We start from the raw sequence: 18,042 nt of genomic DNA on the forward strand, positions 1-18,042 counted from the left end.
GATGATTACCCCTATGACACGCAACAACCAACACAAAACCCATACAAATTATTTAATGAAAGTTTTCCACAGTTCAATATAATTACATGTAAAAGTTGTCCGACATAGCACCTGTATCCATTTACATTTCAGAGAACTTAACATAATAGAAACAAGTATTTCAAAATCCTTGTGTAAATATAATCTTCATCCATCCATTCTTTCAATGTTGTGCTGTTTTCTGATGTCAAGCAATGGGGTAGTGAATTCCAAGCCACCACTGCTGTATCTCGTTTGAAAATAGAATTGTTCCAAATCTTTGCAATCTTAGCTTTGAGAAATCTTTGCAATTTTTTTTTGTCATCCAATCACAGCTGTTTAGGAACCAATAAATGTGAAGCCCTGATGGAGCAGAGAAAAGAAATCCTCTCAGTCCCAGAGAGCAATAGCTTGTAAATGATGAAGTGACTCTCAGCCAGCCTACGAAAAACACTTATGTCCGTAATGTTTACTCAGTTTGGTCACATCACTGCAGTAGTATAGCTGGCTGTACAGACAGTTTTCTTTAATACTCGTCAGTCAGCATTTGAATGCCATAGTACTGTCGCAAAGCATCCTATAATGGCCACATCTTCGAGCAGGAGCTTCCTCTAACGGCTACTTCCCTGGAAGGGAGGCCTGTCTATCAAATAAATAATGATCAAGGTAAAGGTCAGAAATAAGAAGTACGCTTGTGAATCCGTGCTGCAAAAAGCACTTTTCTGAATCTAGGCGCTACATGTGTAGAACAGTTGAGTGAGGATAATAAAAACCCGTGCCACTTTGGAGGGTGTCATCATTATGCATATTTTCAAACCAAGATGCTTTCCCGTACAGCCACACAGGGACTTGTTGTCCCTCGCTTGTAGTCACTTTGGATAAAAGCTGCTTGAGGAAATGTCAATGCCAGTAGATGATTCAACTCAGTACCGCACATCCACTTTTAAAGGGGTTGTTGGAAGCTTTATCCACAGCTGAATGTGGTTTCTTGCTTGGAGCAGGTGGTGGCGGCTGCTTGCCAAGGTATTCAGATATTCTTGTGTTTACAATTGTCGATCCATCTGCAGGATAGACTGGATCCTACAGTGATTCAGTATCAGAAAGTGCCAAGACCATCTAAATTTCATGTGATCTAAAAATCTCATCTAAAATGTTTCTCACCTTGCATTGCATCTTTGAGTGTGTTGTAAAGAGGTCATCACTATGCACAGCACTGCACACTGGTAAATCACTCCTGGCAAAATAGCCCTCTTTTGTAATTGTGATAGTTTGAACATTTTCCAACCAGTCCTTAGAGGAGGTGGGTGACTGGGGGATGAGCTATTATTCCATCAGAAAGTACAGACCTCACATTTTCAAAGTTGCACCTGCTGCAGTAATCAGTGACTCACTGGCATTCATCATCAGCTGTATCAACCGCCTGCTGCTTTGTTATGGCCATTTTCTACTATGGGACAACTCAGTGGACCATAATGGTGTCAGTGTTGTACCTGCTCAAATGGCCCTCCTTACTCTGTGAGCTACCTGCTGCTCTGCTATTTAGAATATGCTAATTGTTCAACTGTCAACTCACTGCTAAATTGTGTCATTGGGTCCTTTAATTCATGCACTAAATGACACTAAAACGATGTCGTAGATTGAATAAGTTTCCCTAATGTTCGCTCTGTTCCTTCAGACAAAGCACTGCTTTTTTGAAGCATGACTGAACCCTCACTGAACAAAAGTTGTACTGCCTGGGTCTATTTATTCTCACTTTAATGATGCAATGGTGATTTACTGCTAATTATTTTTGTTGTGGTTTTTAGTGTCACTGATGACAGAGTAGAGGAATGCTGTCTCATGCCGTTTCAACTTTTCTTGTCCACTCAGTAAGGTGTGATTTTTTTTGAATATGCAAGACTAATTCTGGGTAAAACTAAGTGAAGATACTTTAAGCATTTCACAGTTAAAATAAAAAGACAAGCTGAATGAAATATCTTACCCCTTGTTTTACTGCTAAATCCTACTTGGATGGCATATCCTATACTTTCATTTGTTGTTACACTCCCAATGTTTTCTGGTTTTGGTTGTGTAACATTGTCTACACACTCTTAGTTTATATCTTCACTCAGTTAAAGCTATCTGTACCTTTATATGGAGGCATATGTTCGGAGTCATTTGCATATTTATAGACTATCCTGATGGTGGCAGGTTGTCATGTTTTTGCTTCCTGTTCTTGTCCTTGATGTTTTGTAAACACACTGTCCACCTGCTTACAGTAACAACTACTGAGTCGCAGTACTTATACCCGATGTGAAGCATTCGCATTAGATCTTGGGATTCTTTCTCCTTAAGCAACTTGAGCCATAGAAGAGGGAGTTAAAGCAAATTAGACTTCCATCATTGTCTGAGCAGTAGAGTGGGGTTAACTGGCAGAACCTCGCCAACCCGCACTTGTTCTGATAATATGTTACTTTAAGCTCAATGAACAACATACTTTACAAAATTTGTATGGCAGGTGATGACATAAACCCAGTCAGTTTCCACATGTAATTAATAAAGTAGATGAATCCCTCAATAATTGGTAGTGGACCAGGCCTCTGCTGAAATACAGACGCTTGTCAGGGCGTACAGCTCAGCTGGGTGAGCAGTTGTTCCAGGAGGCAGAGCAAGTGTCAAAGGTTAGCTGAGCAGCTCAGGCAGAGGAAACCTACAGACTGAGTGGATGCAGGTCAAGTCATTTATTCAGACAAAAGTTCATGAGATGGTGGGAGTGGGACAATTCAACAATAACAGGTAAACAAACCCAGTCTGGACAGCAATGAATCTGAAATCCAGCAACACAGGCAACAAAGTCAAAGAGGCAAGTAAAAAGAACCAAGGTCTCAAACACACTAGGAACAAAAACTCAGTGCTCACAACATTTTAACATCATGATTTCATCACAATAACATTATCAATTTGACAATAAAAGAGGCACACATGCGAGTAAAGAAACACAGTGCACATACAACACAATATAGTTGTGTTGGGGGATTTTGATGAAGGTGTAAATCCTTATACCACTGTGGTCCACATTCATGTAAAGTCTGTGGCCTTTTGCGTCATTGTATATTAGAATTAAGGCCACAAATAGATATATCTTGAAAAGTGACACCTTGTTATTCTATGTTTTTAACTTCAAAAGGCACAAAAAAGTCCAACTTAATGTAGGTGTTGTGCGTGATGTTCATCTCTATTTCTTGTGTGTGCCCCAGTGTTTGCATGAGTATGTTCAATTTAAATTCGTGCTGCTACTGCCTCACACTGGCACAGATATTATGCTGGATTACTTTAGATTGAAATCAGTGTTGATGATATTATGTAGTTGTGCGTAAGGAAAGCCTTTCAACTTCTTCCGCTACTATCTCTAATCACGCCCATACCATTTCTTCCACGGTTAAAAGTCAATCTTGACTTTGGTCCACAATAATCAGCCAAGCCTGAGAAGGGAAATGAGACCAGTGGAACAGCTGCTCCTCTGCCGCTCCGTTCTCTCTCCACAAGGATTAAAGGCTCAGAGTGGCTCGTGTGGAATACATTTTTTATTTTACTCTAACATTACCCTGATAAACCAAACGTGTGACTAATGGCCTATTCCAAAATCAAGGGAGGCGGCTGAAAATAAAATGGCTTCAGATGAATAATAAATCACTGCTTCATTTCCCACATCGTCACCATCTATCCTTTTGCCTCGCCAGAAAAACAGTGGCCACTGCCCTTGCAGAGAAACAGTCTGAGGAAACCACCACTGAGTGTTTTCATCTCATGCGAGTTCTCTACATTTGGAAGTGACTAATACTCCGTTAGATAAAAGTTTGACTGGCTTTGAATATTCTCATTTTTCATCAGCTCATGCATATTTCAGCTCTTTAAAAAAGTCTCCTGTCAACTGCATCTATGGGTTTTTGCTGCCAAAAAGTCTCACTCACACTTGAGGAAAATGAAGAATTCATAAGCCCTCTCTTTTTTCTCTGGATCAAAGTATGTGAAACCGTATGGAGCTTTCCAGCATGTCACTGATGAAGCGTCTGCTGTTGTATATGTCATATACGCCTCCATGTATGCTGTACACATCTGCAACATGTGAGTCTTTATTGTGGTGTTTGGATCTACTTCTGGGACATGTATGTGTGTGTGTTTATGTGTACATGCTGCAAATAGTCACTTCTTTCCCCATCATAGGCATTAATGTGCTTTCTGACTTACCCCTCCCTTGAGTGTGTCACACCTTTCCTGATTTAGGCTTTCATTTCACACCCACAACACACACACTGTATGTGTCCCAGTCCCTCTTGGCAACGTGTGGTATATTTATGTAATGGCTGAGAACACTCCAGCACATCCTTAACCACACCGTATTAACACTAAGTCACAGTAGGAGCAGAATAAAGAAGGAATCACTTAGCTGCGGTGTGAAATGTCTGGCAGCAACTTCTTACATCTTGGAAGTCAGTGTTTCAGAAAGTGTTCTGGTGGCTCAGCTGGAGCAGGAGGCAAGCTGCAGTTAGGGAATCATGACTGATCAGACAGAGCTGGAAGGAGTCATTCCACTTTGGGCCAGTTGAAGTTGCTGCTGACAACGTGGAGAAATAAAGCAATATACAAAAATCTGATTATGTGGGTTTCCCTCTGAAAATGTTCTGACCTTCTGTGTCAGCGAGCAGGCTGAGCAATGCTCCTTTGAAAACACAGCTGTAATTATGTTAACATTGTATCATGTTAAATTAAATCTGAACTAGTAGCTTTGTGCTAGCTACATTGTAAAATAACTTCCACAAACTTTTTACAATTTTACAATAGTAAAAGTACTGTAGCAGTACGGGTTACTGATCGCTCGACTTTTATTGTTTGTTTGTTTGTTTGATTGTTTTATTTTTAAACTGCGGACCACCAGTGAAGTCCACGACGAATTTCCCTACGGGGACAATTAAAGTATATTGAATTGAATTGAATTGAACATCAATTGGCAGTTAATCAATACTGCTCTTTATTTCAGTCTACATACTGATAAATTAGGAGCCTGTGTAATAGAATAGTGTACGGATAACAAACAAGTGATCCCAGTTGAGAAAATGATCAGAATCTCATCTTCAGAGAGAGAACTCACAAGCTGCTCTAAGAGAAAACTCAACCTCCCCATTACATGATGATGCTCATCCTACAGTACCTGCTCTGGACAGTGTTTTTCACTTTCTTACGTTAGGTTCATATATGATGATTCCTCAGGTCTATGTGCCAAGCTGTAGTGCAGATGCAAGTCAGAGTGTTAATATTAAGGCCTTAAGTGGATGAGTTGATGTCTTCGTCAAAAACCCTGTGTTGACTTGTGTTCTGTCTAGTTACTGCAGTTTCCTCAGAGCAACACAATAGCAACAATGTGGGCGCTGCATGGCCAAAAAGTAACTTCAGATGTGGAGAGGGGATATGAAAAAGGAGACAGGCTTATTTCTGTCGTCGTCTTTGATACTCTCAGCTCCGTGTCCATCTGACAGCGCTGTCAGCACCACAGCAGACGAGAAGCTCTGTGGTGTGTGTGGATTATATAACTGCGCTATGACCAAGATACCAAGTTTTACTTCATCCGACTGTGAGGACATTTTCACATCTCAGATGATGAAGAATAATTAAACATTGAATTTCTATTGAAAATATGTACAATATATTGGTGAATAGTGGAGGGCAGCTCACCTGGAGAGTGAAAGTATTTCATCTATATTCAGTTTATTTTGACCTATTTTAATGCAGTGTGTGCTGTTCACATTAAAATTGTTTGCTTTGGGGAAAATGGGAAGGAAACACTGCTGACTATCTCACTGACAAACCATTCATACTGTATGAAGTCAGTCACATATGTCTAGTGTTTCTTCTTCACTGTAGGCTGTTCTCTTTTCTAGAGAGCAGTCACATCAGGACTTGATTATGGGGTCTGGGTTTCATAAAGATATGAAGTATAAACTGTCAATAAGAGCATTTTTGTGTTTTATTCCAGTTCAGGCCATCAGTTAAATTGGTTAGTACAGTATGTGAGAAATACTCCCCTCACTCAGCTTTGTAGCTTTGTGTTTGTACCATCAACATGCTTTTGAAGCTGGGCTGTTTCTATGGAGACATCATGCGGTGAGCCGTAAAACTGACGTAAACCACGAGTGGCGTTCATTCTCACCAGTGTGAACTGCGAATACCAAAAAGTTAATGTGTTCACTGAATGCTGTTCATGCACACTTTCATGCACAACGCTGATGTTCAGTGTGTACTTGCTGTGCAGAAATCTAGGAAATAAAACACCTAACTGTGAAATAAAGTGTGACTGTATTAACTTTTGACCTGTAAGTAAATAAGACCCTCCCCTGCACTGTGTCTCATGTTCTAGGCTGGTCAAGAACATTTTAACACAGGAGACGGGGCTGGTTCCATCCAGTGTACTGCAGGCAGCCCCTGATGGAGGTCACTCATTCAGTAACACACTGATATTTCTGACTAACCCACTGGCCGCTTTGCTCTCACACACACACTCACTCACTCCCCCACCCACCCACACACTCCTCCTCCCCACTCCTTTACTCCAACGGCAATTGCTCCCTCACTCTCTGACTTGGCTGTTGGGCTGTGTGCCATGGGATTGGGTGGAGACGGAGAGAGGGACCGTTGAGTCGAGTTCAGGCTGGATGCAGTGATGGAACGGATGAGGGTGGAGGAGCTTTGGCCTGTTGAGCTAAATATTCAGAGCATGACATAAGTGACTGTAGCTCACAGCCTTTAAGACACTCTCTGTCAATTTAAATTTGTATACTGTATATATTAGATTTTTTCTTCATTTGAAGCTGAATGAGTCAGTCTGTATGAGTTTCTCTATGGAGAAACAAAGCAGGAGGAATTGTTACAGTCATCCAAGGCTTCAGAAGGAAAAACTCAGTATAGACTTTTATGGAGCGAGCCAGACATAAACATTATGATTTGATGAAAGCTGGTGAAAATTCAGCAATTATCTCAGTTTGGGGTTCAAGGCCCATTCTGGATAAAATTGTCAACAATGGCACTGTTTTCTTCCCAATTACAACAATAAATGATTTGTAGGTCTAACTTTTGCATAAAAAAAGGAAAAGATGGCTGGAGTTCATGGGCATTGTAGTATTCACAGCCAAGCTACAGCATACCAAATACAAAAAAACATATCCTTTCTAAAAACAATGTGAAAATTTAGCCATAACATTAACCTGTATAGTGTAGTTAGAGATCAATATAACACCTCGATTTAGCTTGAGCACAGTCATTCAACCACTGAGAAGATGCATTCGAACGCCAACACCAACATGATTAACCAGCTGTCACATTATTGCTCCAGTGGCCTTTCATGTTTCACTGTTTCTTTACACTAAATGCATATGAACAGAAAACAAGGTCCGCTGTTCATTGTGTGATTCGTAGCAGTAGCAAAATGTAGTGTTGGCACATGGTGTAGAAGAAATAAAAAACAACCAGATAGATTTCACAGTGGGTAAAAATAGCTCCTCTCTCTCACAACACTTTTTCTTTGGATCCATTTCAAACAACTGGGAGCTCCATCTACACATGTCAGTCTTGACTTTGCATGGAAATTGTTCAGAATCCATCTCTCCACCGTCTTTTCCCTAATGCTGCCTTGGCTCGTACCTCAAGTGCTTGTCGTGGCCTTGCTTGTTTTGTTGTGACACCATCACCAGTTGCCATCCTTTTTTCTTCCTTTCATCTCTTTCTTCCTCTGGCTCTGTGTTATGCTTTAATTATTTTCTTTGAAAACTTGACTTGGAAAACTTGAAAAGTAGCTACAGTACATGATTCCATGCTCAGGCAGTTTCCCTTCATTATTTTCTATCACTCAAATGTTTAATAATCACAAACCCTTTTCATTCTATAATCATTGCTTTAGTCATTTTTGAGGAACCAACAGCAACAATAGTCAGTACACCCTTCATTACTTAGATTCTGTTTTCTTGAAATGCATATATAAATGAATGAATAAATAAACAGATGTAGCAATAGAGAAAGTAGCTTTCATCCTCCATACACTGCAGCTACAGGACATTATAACCAGACCAAAAGAGAGAAAGCTGGGTTAAAAAAATTTTTTTACTGTAATATTTTAACTTTAATAATCAAAAAACAAAATTGTAAGTTGGTGTGGTTTTTCACAGCGGTGTTTGTTATGATTTATTGGTACTGTGCATCCCACTTCTTAAACACTGTGTTTGAATGCCACAGTCTGTCAATGTTTCCACATTGCTGCTGCTGCTGCTGCTGCTGCTGCTGCTGCTGCTGCTGCTGCTGCTGCTGTTGTTGTTGTTTCTAATAAGACTCGAGATTGTATTTTAAGTTCACACAACTCTTTCTTGTTGTTTTTCAGATATCTTCACGGATCTGTGTACAGCAGCGCTCTGTGACGCGAATGAAGTCAGTGCGTGAGGAAGTGCGTCACAGGACGGCAGATGAACACAGCTGACTATCGTAGTCCGTTGTGTTGGACTACAAGAATTTAAGTGGATCACACACATGACTGATAACTTTAACAATAGTTTTACAACTGCAATTTCCTAAGATGGATTTTAGATATCAACAACTATTAGTTTTCTACTTGTGGTTCTTCATTTGGATTACAATTATGGCCTGTTGATGTTTTTAAACCACAGCTCTTTATGTCTTACTGATTGAAGCTTCTCACTGAGGCCTCTGACAAAAAGCTGGAGCCGTAACATGCCTGAATGCCACCATGGGAAAGCCATATAAGACTTTTAACTCGACCAGCTGTCAGTAACTGAGGACCGATGGATGTGGACACTGAATTTTACATCCAAATGTGTTTTTAATGCAGATGAATTCATCTTCTGAACTACATTTACAGAGCAGTTGGGCTGGACACCTGAAGTCAACTTCTATTTATGACTCGTATGACAGGAAAAGTGGAATTCTGGGTGCTGGTTGTGAGCGTGTTGTTATGCTCATACACTGCACTTCAGCAGAAATCTTAGGCTGGGGCCACACTGCATACCTCACCTGTGCCTGGCCACACCCATGTTAACGGGTTAGAGCAGCCACACAGTGTGCTTCTGCAGACAGGCAAAAAAATGATACATGTATGTGGAAAAAGATGTGTTGATAGTCATATTGACATCAAATACATTATACAGGAACCTAAACCTAAATTAAGCTAACACACCTTTCACTACAGTTTCAGTGCCATACAGGACAGTACAGTGCATTGTTTAAGCCATTTTAGCAATTTCATGTTCTAAAAAGGGAAAATGGAACTGTGTATGTGTAATATAATTACAACAAAAATGCAATGTTGACCATAATTACAGTCAATTATGTCAGTAAATAAATAGAACATTAGATGTGAGCAGTTTTTTCTTATGCTCTCTCTGTCTGTCTGTCAACTAAATAAACTGTACAGTACATTTATAATGAACAGAAAGCAAATACTCTGTTACTGATGGCCATTACCAAAGGCACCCAGTGTTTAAAGGTATGAAGGGATGTAGCTGTCGCACACAAATGGGGTAAGCAGTGTGGCCCAGCGGAACCTAGAATTTGTCTTGCTTGCCTTTCTTTGCCCTGCCATTATGTTACATCAGTTTTATTATCTCAACATGTTCATTCTCACACTCTGTAGACTTGAAAATGATCTCTCTAAATTGCTCTAGGTAGGTCCAATGATATTTTCTTTTCATATATAAATTTATAACCCAGATGTTCTTCTCTGTGCACTGAAGGATGGGAAAAAACATCTGGTTTTCTCTATGTATAAAGTATTGTATTATATCATGTTTGTTTATTTGTTTTTAGTCACTTGGGGGCAGAAACTGCCTCCTAGAGTTGATATGGCTAAGCAGCAAACATTTGCATATTTAGACATCAAGCTGACATGGAGTTACACTGGAATTCATTTGTATCTGATAACCTGACAAATGTAAGGCACATGTTACCTCTCTGTCTTGGCCTTCACCAGCTTTTGAGAAATATAACAGGCTATACATTCTATGTAGAGACAGAAAATCACTTCATTCATTAATGTTGTTTGTCTGCTCTAAACAAACAAGGTGCTGTGAAGCTTGTGTAGAGCTCATCTAATAACAACACTGAAGAAAGATACAAGACTAAAACGACAGAAAATAAGACCAGGTCCAAACTGTGGCTGGTCCATGTCTGGTCAATGTGCAAAGAAAAGGATATTGTTGACAACTGCTGTAAACATCTATATAGCTAAAGCCTGCTGGAAAAGTTGCTAAATGTTGCTTATATGATGTAATGCATGAATTTGCATATTTCATGAAATCATTGCTTTATATTTGCATTCTGCCTAGTTGCAGTCCATTATCAGTGCTCAATCTCTGTGGTCAAAGAAACAGTATTTTGATATAGCCCAACTCCCAGAAAAGCTGTTTTTCTGTTTCTCCTGTGACCCAATGGAACAAATGTAAAATTGTGACTGGAACACACCCCATTAAGATTTTACTAGTTAATCAGCAGTCACTTCCAAATTATTTTTTCAGAGTCTGAAAAGTTTGGTAAGAGAAACTGATTTTTAACGACAACATTTGGGTGGCACATGTCTGATAACTATAAATAAAATAAAATCCTGCTGTTGCACACTTAGAAAGTGCTATGTCAGGCGTGCAACAATTGAGGAAATCACATTTGAAATAATTTCCTTTTTTGGCTAATGACAGCTAAATTACTTTCCAGTGGTAAATCCATGTGAAAAGTAAATCAATCATTATGTGTTTTCCAGTTTGTTCTTTATGGATGGTGAATAGCAGACGGAAGAACCCAAATGGGTTTTGATGCAAATTAAGCATTACTGAAGCACATCTCCTCCTCTTTAGATGGATGAGGTGCTGGTGTAAATCATGTTGTAGGAAACAGATTTATCTCTCTGACATGTTGTGCTACTTGGACTCATCTCTGCATAATGGGATTTTCACTAGCACACTTTTTGAGAACATAAGTTGTGAGAAAGGTCAGGGAAATGTTGGGCTATTTCCTGCAAGTGATTTTTCAGGAAACCGCTGTTTTGCAAGCACCGGAGTTGTTTCCTAACATCAGCTGCACGTGCTTCACCTATTCAGAGAGGAAGGTAGCACTGCACAATGAATGGTAAATGTAAGTAAACATCAGTGTTTATTTACAGCAGCAGTGCATTCTAGTATTTCATATATTTTTTGTAAAGATCCATTTTCTGTATGATTGCTGTATTGTAATACATTATTCTCCCCTCTGTATCTTTTTGGCATTGTATTGCACTTCTACTGACAAATGGAATTCAGAGAGAAATCCAACACAGCACCATGTATTTACATAAATTGTCACGTCATGTCACAGGAAGGAGCCCAAATAGTCATTTGTGCCAGTTTAGACAGCGGCTAAGTCTGTTACTTATTAGGAATTGGGGTGGGGAAACCAAAAGGATGTTTTAAGGTTCAATATTCCCCCTGATAACAGACTAAGAAAGCTGCATTAATGAATGCCTGGATGATGGACAGGTGGATGTGTGTGAGTGAGTGAATGGATGATTGGATGACAAGGTAGACTGGTGGTGATGGATGAAACGATGGTTGGCTACTGAATGTTTGGATGGATGGATGGATGGATAGATGGACACAGAAATTTGGACACTGACTGGATTACCATCTGTAACAGAGGGTAGAACTGTATTAAAGGTCATATGTCTGTTTGTAAAGAAAAACATTATTGAATATGCTGTATATTATGTTCATCCTATGGTAAATGAAATATATTGTATCTTTAAAAGGAAAATATTTAGTACTGCATCCTGCTGCAATTGAATTGCCACTTAACAAAACCATAGAATGTATCATGTCTATATTGTATCTGTCATTGTACATATTGCTTCATTGTGATAATATGCATTTACACTATGAACTTTGTCCCTGTTTTTCTTTTTCATATATTGCAAACTTATTTTTCATCATGAGCTTAAAAGGAAAAAAAAATAGTAATAATAGCCTGAATTTATAAAGCGTTTTTCTAAGCATTCAAAGTGCTTTACAGAAACCATTATTCATTCATACTACATTCACTCCAGTGGCTGTAAGCTACGACTGTAGCCAGTAGCCACAGCTGCCCTCAGACAGACTGACAGAAGCATGTGCTCCAAACGGCCCTCCGAGCTCCGACCACCACCAAACACTCATACACACATTCTCACAATGCACACAAGACTAGAATTGATACACAGAGCTGGCAGAGCACAGACAGATACATAAAGCCCAATAACCTGGCGAATGAATCGGATAAAATGATGCCGCTATTTTCATAAAAGCAAAACAAAGTTTCTGAACAGTAAATGTTTTTGTGGTCTGTTTGTATGGAGGAGCAGCACCTCTTGTCTTGCCATAAAGAAATTTCATTTCGCACCAATTTTTTTTACAAGAGCTGAAGCTGCCAGTCTTCAGGTTTTCTTTGTATATTTTTTTGCACAAAATGAAATTTGCCACAATTGCATTGCTTCCTGGATATAAACAGTCACTTTTACTTTTTCAGAGGCAAAAACACAGGTGATCAGTGTAAGAATCATCTAAACTTGTTTGTCACTTGCAAACATCTGTAACAGTCTACAAATGATTTCCTATTTCAACTTTGACCACTAAGCCATAGCTGAGGAGTGTACTCCCAGAAATATCATCTGATAAAATGGATTTGGCCATGTTTGCTGTATGAACACTAATGGTTGGTGAGCTAGACAGAATATCAATGTGTTCTGGCAGTGGGTTGGTTGATTATCCTAAAGTAATGCCTGGTATTGACAGCATGACAAACTTGGGCAACTTTGGGTGGCGATGATGCTGCTCATTTGTTGATGCTAGTGGACCCTATAGCTGTTTCTAAACTAATGTTAGCTATGTAGCCGTGCTGGGGCAGCAGAAGAGTGGCAGAGTATGGGTAAAATTCTGCGTTGTCCACGGGCTGTAAGCAGCAAGATACTTTTAGACATTGGCCATAGAAAAGTGATTAATTAAATTGTATTAATGTAAATTGCTTCACATTTTACATAGAATGTGTAATTTAACCTCAGGGATAATTCAAGGGTAAACACATATTAGGGCTCAGTCCCCGGGCTCTATACATCTTTATGACAAGGAAGTACAACATTAGGGAAACAATGTTTCTCAAACTCAGAGCTGGGAACCATTCCAAGGCCTTGCAGCATTGGCCTGTTGACCCTGCTTGAACACTATTATTGTGAAAATGTCATCTCTTTGCAACACAAGCCACATCTATTTGCTGCTTGAAAAAGATATTGGGAAAATCCAGCTAAAAATCATTAGCATTCATGTGGCTGCCGCAAACTAATCTTCCCTTTCCTGGCATTCAAGTGGAAATCTTTTCCAGTCGTCAAGCGTGCAATCACACAACAATTTCTTTACATTATCCTTGACTTTCTCTCTGCATCTGTTGCCACTATGGAACCATGAACAACAGGAAAACAAGCATTTCTCTCTTGTAGCAACATCATATAAGACAAGCACAAGAGACTGACTCAGAATAAACCAGTGAGAATGGAAGAGATACTTTTCCAACACCTTGCTGTGTTCTCTATCTCCCAGACAAGAGCTGAGAATGATGGATGTTCAAACAAGATGTTATTTAAGTCTGTGCCAGCAGGCAGTGGGTTCATGTGCTGTCTGAGAAGAATCCTATACCTTGCATGTCGTTGCAGCTTGTTTTGTTTTAAGATCGTAGCTACTAAAATTAAATAGAATTATTGTTAAGTTGGGTAGTGAAAGGGAAAGAAAAGGGAACTGGTAAAAGCTGTTGTCTGTCTGCCTGGTGTTGTCGCAGACATGACTATCAAGGTGATAAGTGTAAGTGTAAGGTTGAAGTGTGTGATGAAATACAGGCATCATGAAAAGCCCTGGTGTATATTTGTTACTTTGTCAGTGATCAGTGGCTCCTCGGGTGTGTTGGAACAGCACCTCCGCACATCATTACCATTCCTGCCAGGCCTCTGCTCCTCTCTTCAAGGAGAATTGAAAACACTATTCATGTTAAACTTAAAGCAGAATGCATTGGCTTTCCTGTGCGCCACCAGATAAAATCATATTTTAAAGAGAGGAGGTGTGTTGTTAGTCTTAATGCTTTTAAATGCAGATTGTCTGTCTGGGCTCAGACACTGTCATAGAGATGAGTTAGGTCACTGTTTGTATCAGGATGCTCGCAGCTGCCTGCTGAAAATGATGTCCAGCAAAATTGCATTACTCAAATACATAATCAAGTGGAAACATTTGTTTTGGACATGCGGTATCTGCAAACTGCTAACAACCAAAAAGCAATCAAACGGGTTTCATTTGTTGTTTGTTTGTGTTTTTAAGGCTTGGCCCCTGGGATGGCAAAGTCAGTCACTTTAGTGACTTTAGTTTGACTGAAATATCTCAACATATACTGCACAAACTGAGATGAAACTTTGTTCAGACACAGTGAAATCCCTGACTTCCTACCAACAGTTTGACATGTTTTTCCTTTTTTATTTTTACTGAAATATCCTTACAGTCATGGATTGGCATGGCATATGGTGCAGACATTCCCATCTCCTGTAGGATTAACTGTAACTTTGTAACCCTGACTTTTTTTCTAGTGTCATTTATCTATCAAAGAAAAGCCTCATTCAAATGTCCTTTTGCCACAGCATAAACCCATGTACAATTTTCCACAGTCCTGATGCATGTGCAACATGTTCAAACCTCTAGAATAGTGATTTAATTTGTGTACAGACTAATCATAATAATAATAAACATTACAATTCCAATAGGGTCATTGCACTACTCATTAGAGGGCCATAATGAGCTGGATCATCATTGCGTATACAGCTTCATAGGTGATGTACATGATTCAGCATTTGAAAAACTAGTGCCAGTACAAACAAGTTCTTTAAAAGATAGTGTCAAAAAATATGTTTTTACCCGTGACCCTGCGCACAGCTATATATACTAGCTCCATTAGTCTGCCGATACTACCCGTCAGGGAGCAACCTCCGAACTGTGAGTGCACTGAATAGAATCTACTGCAGGGAATATAATCCATGACTTCCTCACACAACCTCACATAAAAAAACAAAAACAAAAAAAATCCCTAAATCTCCTTTTATTGTTTATTTTTTCAGTATATTCCCCTGACTGCAACATGAAGACTTGTATTCAAATACATTTCTCAGCAGTGAGGTTCTGGGTTTGATTCCCTGGGGCCTTTCTGGGTGGAGTTTGCATGTTCTTCCCTCCCGAATGCGTGCGTTCTCTAGGGGTTCTCCGGCTTTCTCCCACAGTCTAAAAACATGTGCAATAGGTTGATTGGCAACTCTAAATTGCCTGTAGTGTGTGAATGAGAGTGCATGTGCCTTGTTCGTTTTTATATGTGGCCCTGTGATAGATCCAGAATGTATACCCCACCCTCGCCTTATGTCAGCTGGGCTCTGACCCTTTGTAAACCTGGATGGATAGGCGGTATAGACAATAGACTAATGGATATCATATGTGAGCATCTTTAAATAATATGGGTAATAGTATCCAGATTTAAGATAAGCTTGGTCTTGTCCATATAGTCCCTGAGTAAATGAATGAAATGCAAAGATGTTGACACAACGTGTGCAGCAGGATGTCTGAAATCTTCTAGCAGTCAGCTGGAGCCAGTGCACTGTACTTGACTGTAGTCTGCTGGGGGAGCACTGAGCAGCATCAAAGCCGACGACACCAACACACTGAATAAACTGATCAAGAAGGCCAGCTCTGTAATTGGCCGCAAACCAGACACCTTTGAAGTGGTGGTGAAGAGGAGGACACTGAACTATTATCCATTATGGATAATCCTGAACACCCACTCCACCACCTACTGGACAGGCAACATAGCATTTTTCCAACAGACTGACTCAGTTTGCTGTCTCAAGGACAGAGGCTGGAAAAAGAAATAGCCCTCTACAGCTCTTTGCAACTCTGCACTAAAGAACTTTCTTTTTAAGTATTTTGATTATTTCAATTTGTAAAAGTCGATGTCAGGAAATATAATACAGGATAAGTATTTCAAAAAAGAACTATAATACACTATACTTTGATATCTGTTGTTTATTATCATATGAATTGGGTCATTTCTATTTTATGTTTGTGATTTGTCTGATTTGTGTCCAACTGAAGCAGTTGCCACACATATTTGCACCTTTTGGCCACTACAGCAAGTACAGCTGAGCTGAGGGCCCAGACACACCACAGGATAAAAATTTGACTGGAAAAGGAAGAAAATCAGTGGCAACACACAGATGGCGATGAATTCTATGTACATGTATATAGGTTTTATACTTCATGCTTCATGTAGGAGTTCTCCTCAGACAGATTAAAAGTCAACTCTCAGATGGAGACTTTTAGTACCCTTGCAGGCGTTAAGTGTCTTCCTTTGTTGGGCAGTTAATCGCTGCTTCCACCTGCGTGGACTGATCCACTGATTGTACACCTTATACAGAGGTCACAGCACTGTCTGCTGCCTCCTCTGCAGACTGATGCTGAAACTTTCACTCCAATTACATACAGTTTATTCATCACATACAGTATATTAATTACAGTGTTGCAGTCATTTGCAACATTATTCAGTTTATATTCCAAATATACTTTGTTGAGATACATGGAAGAAACCTAACTCTAACAATAACCCTGTTAAAGCGTCAGCCCGCAGCACAGCTTCTCTTACCGCATATCAGGCATAATGCTGGTATGGTATAAGATGTAAAGTGGCAGCTGTGCCCAGTACGCTGTATGAGAACTGACACAGATATACAGTAGGTTGGACAGACATAAGGCTGCAGAGCATTGCATAGGATACAATAAAGTGGTGCATCCCATGAATCAACTGCATCTAGACAAGATGCCCTTGGGAGATAACTCTTGAAGGTCCAGCTGTTATGGATGAATAAACATTTGTGAGAGTTATGAAAAAGCCGCTGCTTTGTGCTTTGTGTAGAAGAATATAAAAAAGGAATATGACTGTATCTTAAAAGTGCCTGTATTGTTGTAGTATTGCATGGAAAAAATCTAAATCTGTACAGTTTTAGACAGTGCAATCTTGGTGGATCATTAAGGCTCCATCAAAAATGTGTATGTATAGACAACCAGTAGTAATGTAAGCATCATTTATAACCCACCACTGTGATGTGCATGTGGGATTTAAAAAAAAAAGGTGCATTAAACCATTAAACCAGCCTTTGACTCTGAACAGACTCTGAGCTGCCATTTAATTTCACAGGGGGATGGGGGTCTAATTATCTAAACCTCTTCATTTGTTAAGTAGCTGATGACATTGTTGTGATAATTCTGTTTTTACTTTACTTTCTGGTGTCATCTCCTTTCTTTAACAGACATCTATGAATAGAAGCCAACTTCTGGTAAGCCTTAGCCTTTTACTCTCTCTTTTTATCATGAAGGAGACATTTGCACTGATCATAATAACAGCATTTTTGTTCGTCAGTAACATGGAATATCTTGAATATCCTCTCTTTGAATTTTGTGAGACATTGGAAACATGAGCAACTTTCCACACCTATGTTTGCCAGCTGATGCAGATGCAGAGGGACCAGATGGAGGTGAGCAAAATACATTTTCTGTACTTCATGGCATACAAAGTTTACACCATAAATACATATTCAAATCTGGCACACAAAAAAAATGTTGAAAGACTTTTATCTGGTTAGATTTATATCTGCACAGCAGCCTGCTCACATTTCAAGATCATGTGGTCTCCCACTACCTTTGTGTCTATTCATATCTGTGCGTGTTTGGTGACTGAGCATCAAAGAGCAGAGGACTGAGCTGGAAATATAAAGGTGTGAGGGAGTGAAGAGAGGACAGACCTGGATAGAGGGAAGATATGGTCTTGACAAAGCTTTGTTCCACACAGTCAACCTCCTGAGGGCTGAATACAGAGAGACAGACAGAGATTGTGTCTGCATGTGTCAATAAGATGACTGGGGGAGCC

At 39.6% G+C, this 18,042-nt stretch overlaps 1 protein-coding gene across 1 annotated transcript in view; it reads left to right on the forward strand.

The window, feature by feature from the left end:
- Positions 1-11,843, forward strand: part of mcf2l2 (MCF.2 cell line derived transforming sequence-like 2) — a 96,282-nt gene extending 84,439 nt beyond the window's left edge. Inside the window, exons 30-31 of the mRNA XM_083969916.1 lie at positions 6,410-6,483; positions 8,420-11,843. Coding sequence (XP_083826042.1) covers positions 6,410-6,483; positions 8,420-8,478 — 133 coding nt within the window. The 3' untranslated portion in view covers positions 8,479-11,843. The remainder of the gene's footprint in view (positions 1-6,409; positions 6,484-8,419) is intronic.
- The last annotated feature ends 6,199 nt before the right edge of the window (positions 11,844-18,042 follow it).

The sequence above is a fragment of the Trachurus trachurus genome (genome assembly GCF_905171665.1).
Source record: "Trachurus trachurus genome assembly, chromosome: 4".
Taxonomy (NCBI): Eukaryota; Metazoa; Chordata; class Actinopteri; order Carangiformes; family Carangidae; genus Trachurus; species Trachurus trachurus.